Source organism: Taeniopygia guttata, chromosome 30 (assembly GCF_048771995.1).
Source record: "Taeniopygia guttata chromosome 30, bTaeGut7.mat, whole genome shotgun sequence".
NCBI lineage: Eukaryota > Metazoa > Chordata > Aves > Passeriformes > Estrildidae > Taeniopygia > Taeniopygia guttata.
Window position 1 is genome coordinate 5,037,001 of NC_133055.1, and position 14,254 is coordinate 5,051,254.

Here is a 14,254-nt window from a genome sequence, read left to right on the forward strand (position 1 = left end):
CCCCGTTACTCTAAAAGTAATTTGGGAGCCTTTTCAGAGCCTCCTGAGTCCCTGGTCTGGGCGCCACTAAAAGCCAGGGAATCTCAGAAACACGGAAAGCTGGACAAGACAAACGCAGATCTGAACCAATGTGGTTAATCAAGCGTTCTCCGTTTATTCAAGATAAGGTGGTAGTTTATATAAGCTTACATAGTTTACAAAAACAAAGACACTCTGATTGCCAAACTAATATTGTTTACCTTTTCCTTAAAACGGCCTACACCTTACACTATAAAACCTATACTAATTCACACCCAGACAACCCAGTGGTCCCCATCACACCTTAAGACTATTTCTATCTGCGCCACAAGCTCTGAATTTCTAACTGCGTCAGAGGCTTGAAGGCCTCACCAGGCCTAAATCTGAGGCCTAGACTGGAGTAGCTCAAATTTCATAACTCATGTCCTCTTTCTCTCAAAAATGCTGCAACAGATCCCAGTCCACCTTTTATCCCAGACTATATTTGATCCCAGTCCCTATTTTATCCCAGTCCCTCTTTGATCCCAGTCCGTATTTTATCCCAGTCCCTAGTTGATCCCAGTCCATATTTGATCCCCGTCCCTATTTTATCCCAGACTATATTTGATCCCAGTCCGTATTTGATCCCAGTCCCTAGTTGATCCCAGTCCATACTGCGAGGACGCTGGACTCCAGGATGCTTTAGGGGGATGGAGACGAGAGATCTCTGGAGGCTGCCCTTAGAATATCTGGTTTATTAGAGAGGGTGAAAGGCCCTGCTTGGAGTCACCAGACCTGACCCGTGGCAGGCCTGAGGGCGTGGGGGAAGGGAGAGGCAAGGGGTAGAGGGAGATAAGAGAGGATCCCAAGAGGATGTTCCAGGAGAGGGGCAGTTCCAAGAGAAGGGAAGTTCCAAGAGAGCGTCTGGCTCCTCAGGGACTCCTTGTCAGGGGCTTCAAGGTGGGCTGGAACAAGACTCAGGCCAATGGGGTCACAGACCCCTGATGCTTCAGGGGAGGGTTTCAGGTGTGGGATGAACCATACATTGGGGTGAGATCCAACAGTCCATTTGACCCTTGGACCTACCTGTAGGTAAGGGCATTGTTCAACCAGAAGAGGGGATTGTCTTCATCCTGGCTGTACGATTGTGTTCTACTTGTCGAGTAACTACGGTTTGGTATGTCACAACTTGTTACCATCTCAGTCTCTGTATTTTCTAAACCTTTTGCCAGGCAGTCATATTTATAAGGCTTTCCTATTTGATCTTCCCCAACACATATGATCCCAGTCCATATCTGACCCCAGTCCCAATTTTATCCCAGTCTATATTTGATCCCAGGCCATATGATCCCATTCCATATCTGACCCCAGTCCCAATTTTATCCCAGTCTATATATGATCCCAGGCCATATGATCCCATTCCATATCTGACCCCAGTCCCAATTTTATCCCAGTCTATATTTGATCCCAGTCCATAGGATCCCAATCCACATCTGATCCCAGTCTCTATTTGAACACAGTCCGTAGTTGATCCAAGTCTCCAGCTGATCCAAGTCCATATGATCTCAGTCCCAATTTGATCCCAGTCTGTAGGGCCCCAGTCCCTATTTTATCCGAGTCCCTCGTTAAAACCAGTCCATAGGATCCCAGTCCATGTTTGATCCTTGTCCATATTTGATCCCAGTTCAGTTCATTCCAGTCTGTAGGGCCCCAGTCCCTAATTTATCCCAGTCCTTAGCTGATCCTAGACCACAGGATCTCAGTGCATATTTGATCCCAATCTCTGGTTGATCCCAGTCTATATGGCCCTGCACACATTCCAGAGGTCTGGAATTTCAGCTCCCAGCCAGGAAAAGACATTCCCTTTGCCCTCAAAGGCAAAGCTCTTGAGAAGGGGCTGAAAGCCAAGTGGAGCAAAATCCTACAGAGACATTTCACTGCTGGCCTCCATAACTTCAGCTCCTGAACTAAGAAATAAAATAATAATTGGGAAATAAAATAATTAAAAAATCAGGGGTGGGTCATTGGGGGCAGAGGGGGCAATTAAATTAGAGGAGGATTCAATTAAATCAGGGGAGGATCTTTGGTGCTCCCTGAGGAAATTAAATTGGGGGAGGGTCTTTGGAGGTCCCTGGCTCAAGGGAGACACGGAGAGAGAAACAGAGCAGGCAAAGAGAGGTGGGAGGGAAAGGAGGACACAAACACAATCAGCTGAGAAGGTGGTGCCCTGAAAAACAGAACTGCCACGGACTGGAGATGAACGGCAAAGAAATCACTAAGTCTGAAAGTTTTATTTGCTATCAAATACATCCCAGCCACCCAGCCCCACACAATCCCCATCCCACCGTTCCAAATTGGGATCCCACTTCTCCCGGTCTCCTCCCAAACCCATCTCACCCTGGCAGCTGTGGATTCAAGTGAGTTTGGTGTGGGATTGGTTTTTTTTGAGGTGGGAACAAACAATTTGAAGAGGGATTGAGCCTCTGTGGTTAAAATTCAGTTGTTTTCAGTGGGATGTGAGTGGTTTTGAGGTGCAAGATCGATCCCTCTTGGCTTTTGGAGAGCAGAGAAATTGAGAAGAGAAAAAAATGAAGGTCAACATTAAAGGAGAAGCAGCCAGGTGTGTTCCCAACATGGATCACAAGGAATGTGGGTCACCAGGGCTGTGCTCAATGTGGGTCCTCCAGTGGGGGATGGAGTTTAGCTCTTCTCGCACTCGGGGCACTCGCAGGGCTTCCCTTACCGGTGCCTCTGTTGGTGTCGGGTCAAGTGAGAGTTCCTTGAGAATCTCTTCCCACACTCCCCACACTCGTAGGGCCTTTCCCCAGTGTGGATGCGCTGGTGCCTGCGGAGGTGGGAGTTTTCCCTGAATCCCTTCCCGCAGTCGGGGCAGCAGAAGGGCCTCTCCTCCCTGTGAACCCGATAGTGCTTGAGGAGACAGGAGCTGATCTGAAACCTCTTCCCACACTTGGAACACTCGTAGGGCCTCTCCCCAGTGTGGATCCTCTGGTGCTTGATCAGGCTGGAGCTGTGGCTGAAGCTCTTCCCACACTCCCCACACTCGTAGGGCCTCTCACCAGTGTGGATCCTCTGGTGCACGATCAGGCTGGAGCTCTGGCTGAAGCCCTTCCCACACTCCCCACACTCGTAGGGCCTCTCCCCATGGTGGATCCTCTGGTGCAGAATCAGCTCGGACCTTCTCCTGAAGCCCTTCCCACACTCCAAGCACTTGTGGGGCTTCTCCCCATCATGAAACTGCTCAGGGACCCCCAGCTCCGAGCTCTGGCTCCATCTCCGGCCGCCTCCCCGGCCCAGGGTGGGTCTTTCCCCCTCAGATCCCCGCGATCTGCCTTTGCAGCCCCTCCTCGTGCGGGATCTCCGGGGCTTTTCCTCCCCGTCAGGTTCCTGTGCTGTGGAGCCGCTCAAAACGGCCTCTTCCACCAGGTTCTGCCGCGGGGATTTGTCCTCCCTGCTCTGCATCCTCAGCTCCTGCTCTGGGGGAGGAAGGACAAGGAGAGGCTCTTCCTCTTCCTCGCAGCCTCCCAGGGGCTGGGAATGGGAAATCCTGGTTTGGGGAAAACAAGGGATGAGCACGTGGAGTTGGAAGCTCCCTCTGTCCCAGTCCATCCCTAGAAGTCCCTGGCCACCTGGGCTCCATAAAAACCTCCCAAACACCGAGATCCAGCCCTGAAAAAGCCTCCCAGGAGTTCCCCATCCCTGCTCCCTCCCCTTTGCTGTTCGGGGCTCCCCCCTGTCCCAGCTGCTGGGGTCACGCTTGGATTGGGGGTCCCCCTTCTCCTTGCTGCCCGCCCTCCCCAGGCTGCCGGGAGTCCCAGCAATCCCAAAAGCTCCCCCCTCTTGGCTCTCCCCATTCAGGGGTGCCGGGGCTGTTTGGGCTCCCGGGCTCCCTTCTCCCCTTCTTCCCTGCTCTGGGCTGCCGGGGCTCAAAGGAGTCCCCCCAAGGGGCCTTTTCTGCTCAGCTTCGCAGTTCTTTCTTCTCCAAACATTCCCCCAAAAAACCCAACCCAGGCACCCCCCAGGAGACCTGGCCCGAGCTCCCCCTTCCTGCTCACCTGCGGGATGGGGGGCAATGATCCCACAGGTGGGGGCTGCGAATTCAGGCAGGGCTGACCGCGCGCTTCTCTCTGCTCTGCTCCATCCGCCTTTCAACCTCCTCTTCCTCTTCCTGCTGCTCCTCCTCTTCCATCCCCCCTTCTCCTCCTCCTGGACTTTGTTATCCCCACCTCCTTCTCCTCTTCCATCCCTCCCCTCCCCTTCCATACCCCCTCCTCCTCCTCCTCCCCATCCCCACCTCCCGCTCCTCCTTCACCCCTGCCCTTCCCTCCCTCCTCCTCCTCCCACAGGAGCAGCGACACCCTCGGTTCCCGTTCCCGCAGCCCCGGCAGCCCGCGGCAGGAGTGGGGATGGAGCCGGGACAGGTTGGGACGGGCAGCGCAGGGCTCTCGGCTGCTCCCAGCCGCTGTTCCAGGGGGGAACCCGGCCCGGGCCAAAGGAGAGGCAAACTGGGGAAACTGGGGGCTGCACATCCAAACTGGGGCTGCCTGGGGACCCTGCCTGGGCACTGCCGGCCCTTGGGGCTCCTCTCAGGAGATCAGGAGAGGGGAACACAGAGAGGGCTCAGGGATGCCAGGAGTGGTAGCACTGGGAAGGACTGGTTTGTACTGGGATTGCACTGGAATCATACTGGGAGCAGCTGGGCCCATGCCAGGGCAGACTGCAGTCACCCCGAGGGAGACTGGGATTGTACTGGGATCATACTGACACAGAGTAGGAGCCTACAGGGGGGAACAGACCACACTGGGGGCAAATGGGATGTACTGGGAGTGACTGGGAGCATGAATAGGGTGACTGGGAGCAGCTGTGAGCAACTGGGATCATGCTAGGAGCAACTGGGAGGAACTGGGAGTCACTGGGTGCCTGCTGGGGATGACTGGAAACGACTGGGCTTATACTGGGTGTTGCCTTTATAAAAGACAACGGCGACCTGGTTCCAAGGAGCAGCACGGCGGCCCGGCCTGTCCGGGCCACTCGGGCTAACGACAAAGACGCAGACACCAATTTGGTGGACGGTCGAAAGCCTTTATTATCTTATCTCATGGGTTTAAATAGTCTTGGGGGTCTTTGCTATGTGAGGGGGGGTTTGGTGGGGTTTCTGGCTTAGTCGGGAGTGGAAAACTACTGGGTTAGGTGTGGTTACATGCTTTGGGGTTAAAAGATAACGTGAAGCAGTGAGAAGGGGGAAGGGTCTCTCTTTCCGTCACATCCTGTGATCTTCCGTTCGCCTGTCCCTATCTACTACATCTCCTCTCCCCTTATCATATATTAAATGAGGTAGTTGTAGATATAGGCACTGGAGTGAGGTACAAACTTGTAACTTGGTAAGGAAAGGTTGGTTTGGTAAACCTGAGTAATTTTCGCAAGGTGAGTCTCGAAGGCTTTTGCGATTGACTGTGTTTGCAGTTTTTGGTTTACAGCATCTGTTGGTGGCCTATGAACACAATGTTCCCTTTTTCTAGATGGGCCTGAACAAACGAGACTAGTTTATTCAGCAGGCATGGTCCTATGGTAACAGCTAAAAGCAGTATTGCCAGTGGACCTACCAGGGCGGAAATTAGAGTGGTGAGCCAAGGTGATCGATTGAACCAGGATTCAAACCAGCTCTGTTGGGTTTCCCTGTCTCTCTTTCTCTGAGCCAGTCTATCTCGGAGTTCTGCCATGGAGTCTTTAACGACTCCCGTATGATCTGCATAAAAGCAGCGCTCCTCTTTCAGGGCTGCACACAGTCCTCCTTGTTGCATGAACAAGAGGTCCAGTCCTCGCCTATTTTCTAAAACTACTTCTGAAAGCGAAGAGACTGATTTCTCTAGATAGGAGATGGATTTCTCAATCCTCTGCAGGTCTTCGTCGATGGTCATTTGCAGCTGAGAGAGTCCGTGCTGTTGGGTTGCGATGGCTGAGACACCCGTGGCTGTGCCAGCTGCTCCCAGGCCGAGCAGCATTGCGATAGTTATACCTGTGATTATTTCTCTTTTGTGGAGTCTGTCAGGTTCCTCGAGAAGGTGGTATATCTCTTCGTCTGAGTGGTACAGGACCCTAGGAACAATCAGAACTTGGACACAGAAGTCGACAGAGTCATTAAATTTGGCAAGGAACACACAAGGACTCATTTCGGATCGCTGGCAAACCCACATCCCAGATGCGGATGGGACCACCCACTTATTGGTTTTTCTGTTGGGCTTGACAACTTTAGTGCAGAAGTTGCCTTTCTGCTTTGCTAAGGTTGCATTGCCAAAACATCTGCCCTGTCCTGTGATTTGACTCAGGGTGATTCCTCTGCGGGGAGTGTCCCATCTGCACTGGTGGGGGGCACTGGCTGTGGAGTAACTGAAGGGGGTGTCTAAAGCAACGCCTTCGTAGAAAGGGGGGTTTAATATCATAGCAAAGCTAACAGGAATTAGTCAGGTTCGGTTTGGTTTCGTTTAGGGTTAGAAAGGTAGCTTCTAAACAGGTTGGCTATGTGGAACACGAAGGATGGGGTGTTCGCTGTGGTGACCTCTTTGAACACCTTGTCACTTGATAGATGTTGCATGACCCACCTAAATGGCTGATGAGGGTAGTGGCCTGGGTTGACTTGCCCCCTGGCCACAAGCCCCAACAGCAAAATCGCACAGAGACACTGTGCATGTCTGGGTCTCACCGGCGTGGGACTCTCGGGTTTTGTCTGGCGGTTTGGTGGTCCGTTATCTCCCTCCGGAGCAGGGGTGTACGCGTCACGGGGACGGTCCACAAGCGTGTCCTGCAAACAAAACTCACAGCTTTTCCATTAGTTTCGTTCTGAAGGTCAGTTTTATTGGCAGCAGTGAGTGTGTGGCAGTGGCCTTTTCCTCCCGCAGCTTTAACAGGATCCCTGCGGGCATGTTTGGGGTGGAGGCGCCGTGGCGGGCTGCCGTGCCGGCTGGGGGCAGCTCGCCGCGATGTGACCTGCCTCACCACACTTGAAACATGCCATGGCACTGGTCAGGGTGTGGACGGCTGCCTGAATGGACGTCAAGTGCTCTTCCCTTACTACACGTCTGATCATGTCAGCCAGGCTGGCTCCGGCTGGCAGGGAACGTAAGATATCCTTGGTGACAGAGTTGCACTGCTGGCGCAGGCAGTCGGCTACCACGGGGCCCTTTGCCTCTACCGGCAGGGTAGAGGAGTCTATCGCTGCCTGCAGGCGATCCACAAACTGCGTGAAGCTTTCGCTCTCTGCCTGCCTCACGGTGGACCACGGCGCCGGCTTGGCCACGACTCAAAGGCTGCGCGAATAGCCTCCCTGGCAGCCCGAGTGGTCGCCCTGACCTCCTCAGCCTGCATCTGCGTGGCTTGTTTCTGCGGCGTAATCATATCATCGTGCTTTCCTATTAGTCTGGATAAGCTCGATCTGTGTAGGGGTTGCCTCGCGCCAGATGCTTGGGCTAATTGCTTCCTACAATTATCCTCCCATTCCTGTCTGAACACAATCATTCCCGCACCATCAATTATCATGCGACTTATTAGCTCGATATCAAAGGGAAGCAGGTCGTCATTACTAAAAAGACCATCGATTAAAGTGGAGACTATGGCCGAATTGATTCCTTTTTCCACAATGGCTTTGACAATTGACTGTACATCTTTTGGGTTTATCGGGGTATATACCCTTTGTTGGTTCCCCTCTGGGCCGGTGAGCCTCACCGAGAAGGCTTGTATGGCAGCTGCTGGGGACCATTCAGCACAGGCTATTTTTATTTCTCCCCAGTCGGTAAACTGGGCTGGTTTGTATCGTAGTTGTTTTCCGGTGCGGCTTAGAGATTTACTTGGTTTTGTCTTAAATTGCGTTGGCTCTGTTTTCTCCGTCTCGGAGTTCCAGCCAGCTCCCGGCAGCTCTTCCGAGCTGGCGGAGCTGCTGCTGGGCTCCGAGTCAGAAGTCGAATGCCAGCGCATTTCCGGGGCTCGGTGCCTTTTTGTCCGGCTCCGAGCTCGCTCCTCCCCACGGGGGTGGCACCGCTCCCGCCCCCCAGGCTTGCCCTGCCTCCTGCAGGGGGAGGTCTCTCCCTTAAATGGTAGCAGCCTCAGGCGCAGCTGCCGATTGGCTCTCTGCCCTCTGCTGCTCTCCTCCTCTTTCTCCTGCGCACGCGCGTCCCTGAAACCGCGCGGCTCCCGGCTTTTCGCGCCGAGACCGCCCGCGCCCCACCCCTCTCCTTGGCGGCCAGCGCCATTTTCAAAGGGGTAAGGTGGCGGTGTGGGTAGGGTCTCTTCCCGAGCCGCGGTTTCTGCACCTCTGGTTTCCCCTGCCAGCCCTCGCCGAAAGCATTCCGCGCGCTGCTGCACCTCTGGCAACGGGTCGCGGACCGGCAGTGGCGGGACGGACGGGGAAGCCGTGGTTTTTTGAGGGGTTTCCGCGGCAGGGATTGGGCTCTGATCCGGGGAAGGAGGTGACGCGACGGGCCCCCCCGGGTCCCCGCTACCGGGCGGATCGTCCTCAGGGGCGGTCTGTGCTCCCGCCCCCACCCCGAGCCCGGGTCTAACTAATAAACACGTATGCGCCGCGCTCCACGTCTCCTGCTCTTTTATTGCTCTGTGCGGGGCTTTCTCTACTTTGCCCCACGCTTTAAGGCTTTTGCCACTGCCTGAGGATTTCATGTCCTCGGCCAACGTGGCTGTGCATTTTTCCCATATTCTCGGATGCATAGCATCCACTGGGCATTCAGTCGCCCCAAGCTCAAGCAGCCTTGCTATGGCAAGATAAAAGTCTTTGAGCTTACACTCGATACCCCATTGCTTATAAATCACACTTACGACCCTGGCAATGCTGTCCATGACGCTCGCGGGTCCTGGGACGTCTCCCTGCGCCAAGATACGGTCTGACCGCTCCGGCCGCTGCCCCTGTCCAGGCGAATCCCGCTACCCGAGCGAATTTCTCTTCCCGGGTTTCGGCACCAGATATGTTGCCTTTATGAGAGACAACGGCGACCTGGTTGCAAGACGACAGCATGGCAGCCCAGCCTGTCCGGGCTACTCGGACTAGCGACACACACAGACACCAATGTGGTGGACGGTCGAAAGCCTTTATTATCTTATCTCATGGGTTTAAATAGCCTTGGGGGACTTTGCTACGTCAGAGGGGGGTTGTAGGGTCCCTGGGGTTAGTTGGGAGTGGAAAACTACTGGGTTAGGTGTGGTTACATGCTCTGGGGTTAATAGATAACGTGAAGCAGGGAGAAGGAGGAAAGGTCTTTCTTTCCGTCACATCCCGAGATCTTCCGTTCGCCTGTCCCTATCTACCACACTCCAGGAACACCTGGATGCCTCCTGAACACAGCAGGACCCCCCAGGAACACCTGGATTCCCCCAAATAACACCTGGGACTGCACAAAACCACCTTGACCCACCCAGGGAGAGCTGGACTCACCCCCCAAACACACTGGACCCCCCAGAACTCACTGGGATCCCGCTAAAACTCACCTGGATCCCCCTCTAAATCCACCTGGGACCTCCAAAACCAACCAGGACTCCCCCAAAACCCACTTGGATCCACCCAGGAACATCTGGCACTCCCCAAACTCATTTGGACTCCCCAAAAATCCGCCTAGAGCCCCCCAAAATCCCACCTGGCCCCTCCCCCGTGACATCACAGGTGTGGTCCTGCTCCCCCACTCCCCTGGGTTTGAATTTTTGGGTCGATTTGTGTAAATTTTTGGTTTCCATTGATAAAAATCTATCCGGGGGCGGGGCCAAGGCTCATTTGGGGGGGCTTCAGGAGGGGGCGGTGCCAGAACCCGGAGCTGGAACCTGGGAGGGGCGGGGCCTGAGGGGGCGGGGTGCTCGGTGGGCGTGTCCAGCAGCAAGGGGCGGGGCCAAAACACAGGGCGGGGTCTAAAGAGGGCATGGTCAGTGTTTGGGGGTTCGTCCTGCCGCTCCCACCCCCCTAAATTCCCCCGGACCCTCCCTCACCGCCCCTCCCCCACCCATGGGACACACCCCAAAACCTCCCTAGCCCCTCCCCCCTCCTCAGCCCCCCCGAGCTGTTTTCACCTGGCAACCCCCAAATCTTTGGGAATTCTCACCTGGGACCCCCTAAAGCTCCCCTGCACCCCTCTGAAATCTTCTCAGGACCCCACAAACCTCACCTGGGACTCCCAAACCTCACCTGGAACCCCCCAAATTCTCACCTGAGACCCCCAAACTTCTCCTAGGACCCCTAGACCTCACCTGGGCAGGTGGGAAACCCCAAATCCTTGGGAATTCTCAGCTGGGACCCACCAAACTTCACCTGGGCAGCTGGGAAACCCCAAATCCTTGGGTATTTCTCATCTGGGACCCCCCAAACTTCACCTGGGACCCCAAAACCTCACCTGGGACCCCCCAAACCTCACCTGGGACCCCAAAATTTTACCTGGGCCCTCCCAAAACCCTCACCTGGGAACCCCAAAACTCACCTAGGACCCCCCAAAATCTCCTCAGGAGCCCCCAAAAGCGGCCAAAGGTGGGGCAGGGCTGGGGTGATGACGTCACCTCTTCCTGTTTCCCCTCTCTGGCCCCGCCATGTTCCCACGTGTCCCCAACTGTCCCCGGCCGTGTCCCCTCCCCGGAGTGTCCCCAGCGGCCATCGAACCCCGCGAAGTGCGACAATCCCAGCAGGGGGGCGGGAGGGGACAGGGGGGACACGGGGGTGGAAGGGGGCTGGAGGGGACAGAGGGGATGCAGAGGGGACAGGGGAACACGGGGGTGGCAGAGGGAACACGGGGGTGGCAGAGGGGTGGAGGGGACCGAGGGTGGTAGGAGGGAACAGGGGGGAATGTGGGGGATGAGGGGGTGACAAAAGGGACAGAGGGGACAGCAGAGCCCTCTAGGGAGGGGACAAACGGGACCACAGGAGGGCACAGGGGCCACTGTAGGAGGCCACAAGTGCCACCAGGCCCCTGACACCTCTCCTGTCCCATCCCCAGCTGTCCCCCCACCAGCTGCTGGAGGCGATGGTGGCCGTGGTGGCCACACTGGGCGAGCTGGTGGCCATCCTGAGAGAACTGATGGCCACCGTGGCCAGGCCACACAGGGACGTGCTGCTGGCCGTGTCCCCAGAGTTCCTGCGGGTGGCTGTGAGGACCTTGATCTTTCACCTCCAGGACGCCCTGCGCCACTACCGTGTCCCCTCCCTGGGCCACCGCCCTGTCCCCTCCCTGGGCTGGACCCTGGCCAACCTCGGGGACACCCCAGGGACCACCTGGGCCTGTGTGAGAGCCTTGGCCAGCACCAGGCGTGTGCTGGACAGGCTCATGGACAGCTGGGCCCGGCTGGCCAAGGCGGCCACCGAGCTCCGCGACGCCTGCAGGCATGCGGCCACCGGGAGGGGACAGCGGCTGGAGCTGTACCTGGGGCTGCTGGGGGACTTGGTGGCCGCGTGTGACAAACCCACCGCGGGACATCGAGGCTGCCCTGGAGGGGACAACGGAGGTGTTCCCTGATTTCTGTGCGGCCTTGGTGGCCACAGCGGCTGAGGCTGAGCAGCCGTGGGAGGCCAGTGCCCGCCTGGCCACGCGTCACCTGCTGGGGACACTTGGGGACATCAACACCCTCTTCTTCTGTCCCTCTCCTGGCCACGGTGGCTGTGCAGTGGCCGAGTGGTGCCAAAGAGCCATGGAGGACATCCCGAGGCTGCTGTGCACAGAGCAACATCACCACTGGGCCGTCATCAGGCCGGTGTCACCTCGGCAGAGACTCGGGGACATTTTGAGGGCACTTTGGGAGCACTTGGGGACACTTTGGGAAGGTGTGTGGGGATGCTGGTGGGGGCGGGGGGGTGAACGAGCCTCCCCTAAGTGCCTTGCAGGAGACCCGGCTGTGATTTGGGGGCCGGGGGGTCCCCAGGCAGCCCCCGCTGCTGAGCACTGACCCTGCCCTGGGAGTTGCCGGGACCCCCCAAAACCCGCACCCGCAGCCCCTTCAGTGCCCCCAAACCCCCCTTGAGCACTGACCCCCCTCCCTGGGCACTGGGATGAGTGGAGACCCCCTCTCAGTTTTCTGGGGGTCGAGATGACCCCAAGATTGTGAAAAGTCCTTTTCTCCCAGCCCGCGAGGGCAGAGAAGGAGTCGAGATGCAGAGCTTTGCTTCTCAGGGCTGTTTATTTTCCCTTTTCTCTAACAGCTTTGTCCGCTCTGCTGAGCTCTGTCTAGCAGGTCGGTCTGTGGCAGTCTCCCTGCCCTCAGGGCACTGTTTGCCTTCTACACTAAAAACTACCTGTACTGTGTTTACAATAACGTGCCAATATCTATCATTTCTGTTGGACAGTGTGTCTCTACATTCAACCAACAGAAAAGTGTCACCATCACAGCAAGACATGGAGGGCAAAAAGAAGGAGAAGAAGCTCAGGACACACCCAGATCCCTCCACCTTGTCCCATTGAACCCCGTATTTTAAATTGTTAAAATTCTACTTTTCCACCCTGTGTTAATTCACCTACCACGTTACTCAAACCCTTGTGCCTTGTAATTCCTCATACAAAGTTGGCAATTGTCTCCAGGGGCTAAAACCAAAGCCACCGGTGTTCTTGACACCATGCCAAGGTCTCCGAGGCCCCTGCCAGGGTCTCGAGCCATCCAGGCAGCCAGAGGGATGTCCTGGATTCTGACACCCCCCAATTACCGAGCAGTGGGAGCCCCCCGGGAACTGCCCCCCACTCACCAAGCACCGGGATAGGGACCGGACCCCCCTCGAACCCTGGGAACCCCACAAGTACCGGGACCCCCCAGGCAGCGCCACCCCCGTGCACCGGGACAGGGACCGGGCCCCCCTCGTGCACCGACCCCGCCGAGCACTGGGCCCGGACCCCCTTTGTGCCCCCATCCATGACGGAGGTTCCATCCCCTCTGCTTTGACCCCCCCAGAGCCGCGGGACCCCCAGGAACAGTGCAGGGACTGTGAGGGACCCCAAGGGCTGGGGGGGCACAGGGGGTTCACCAGCACTAGGGGAGTCCCTTAGGGTTTGGTCCTTTCCCACCCCGTTGTCTCCCAGGACCCCCTCTTATCATCAGCACCACCTCCAATTTACTGGGACCCCCTCCATTCACTGCTTCCCCCCTTCCCTGACTCCCCCAAAGCGCTGGGACCCCCCGAGCTATGAGCCCCCCGCAGTGCGCCAGGACCCCCACTCACCTCCCATCCCCAATCCATGGGAACCCACCCAAATCACAGCAGCACAAGGAGAAGAAGCCAACACCTTCCCCACACCCAGCATGGATCACCAGGACCACGGATCAGCAGGGCTCTGCCCAACGGGGGTCACTGGGGATCATCCAGCCCGGATCCTCCCATGGGGGATGGAGCTGGAGCAGCGCACCAAGCTCTTCCCTCACTCTCCTCCCTCACTCCAAGCTCTTCCCTGTGGTAGGTAAGGGACAGGCGAGCAGAAGATCACGGGGTGTGACGGAAAGATAGACCCCTCCCCCTCTCTCTCTCCCCCACGCTATCTGTTGACCCCAGGAGCCTCAGAAGAATGTAGCCACACCTGCCCTGGTAAATTTCCACTACCCGACTAACCCCTGAGACCCCCAACCCCCCTCTGACGCAGCAAAAACCCCCAAAACTATTTAAACCCACGAGATAGGATAATAAACGCTTTTCAACCGTCTGCCACATTGGTGTATGCGTGTGTTGACTAGCCCGAGCAGCCTGGAGGGACCAGGCTGCCGTGCTGTTCCCTGAACCAGGTCCCTGGTTGTCCTTTATAAAGGCAACATACTGGTGCCGAAAACCCGGGAAAAAAGAAGAAAAAAAAAAGGAAAAACCCCCCGGTGGACGGGATACACCTGGACAGAAGCAGCGGCCGGAACGGTCGGACCGTATCTAGGCGTAGGGGAGACGTCCCTGGGATCCGCGAGCGTTATGGACGCAATCGCCAGGATCGTAAGTGCTATTCATTCGCAGTGGGGTATTGGGTGTAAGCTCAAGGATTTTCATCTTGCCATAGCGAGATTGCTTGAGCTAGGGGCAATCGAGCGCCCTGTGGATGTATTACATCCGGAAATATGGGACAAATGCACTGCCGCGCTAGCCGAGGACACAAAATCCTCAGGCAGCGGCAAAAATCTTAAAGCGTGGGGCAAAGTAGAGAAAGCCCTACGCAAAGCGATAGAAGAGCAGGAGACATGGACCGCGGCGCGCACGCGTTTATTAGTTACTCCCAAGCTCGGTGTGGGGGCGGGGACGCAGACTGCC

The 14,254-nt window shown here is 56.6% G+C and overlaps 2 protein-coding genes across 2 annotated transcripts in view; one reads left to right on the forward strand and one right to left on the reverse strand.

Annotated features, from left to right (window-relative positions):
• LOC140680909 (uncharacterized) overlaps positions 1–14,254 on the forward strand; it is a 692,735-nt gene that overhangs the window by 556,567 nt on the left and 121,914 nt on the right. The gene's annotated exons all lie outside the window — the stretch shown is intronic.
• LOC100226816 (uncharacterized) overlaps positions 1–14,254 on the reverse strand; it is a 1,189,242-nt gene that overhangs the window by 51,308 nt on the left and 1,123,680 nt on the right. The window contains 1 exon segment of the mRNA XM_072919754.1: positions 2,796–3,169. Coding sequence (XP_072775855.1) covers positions 2,796–3,169 — 374 coding nt within the window.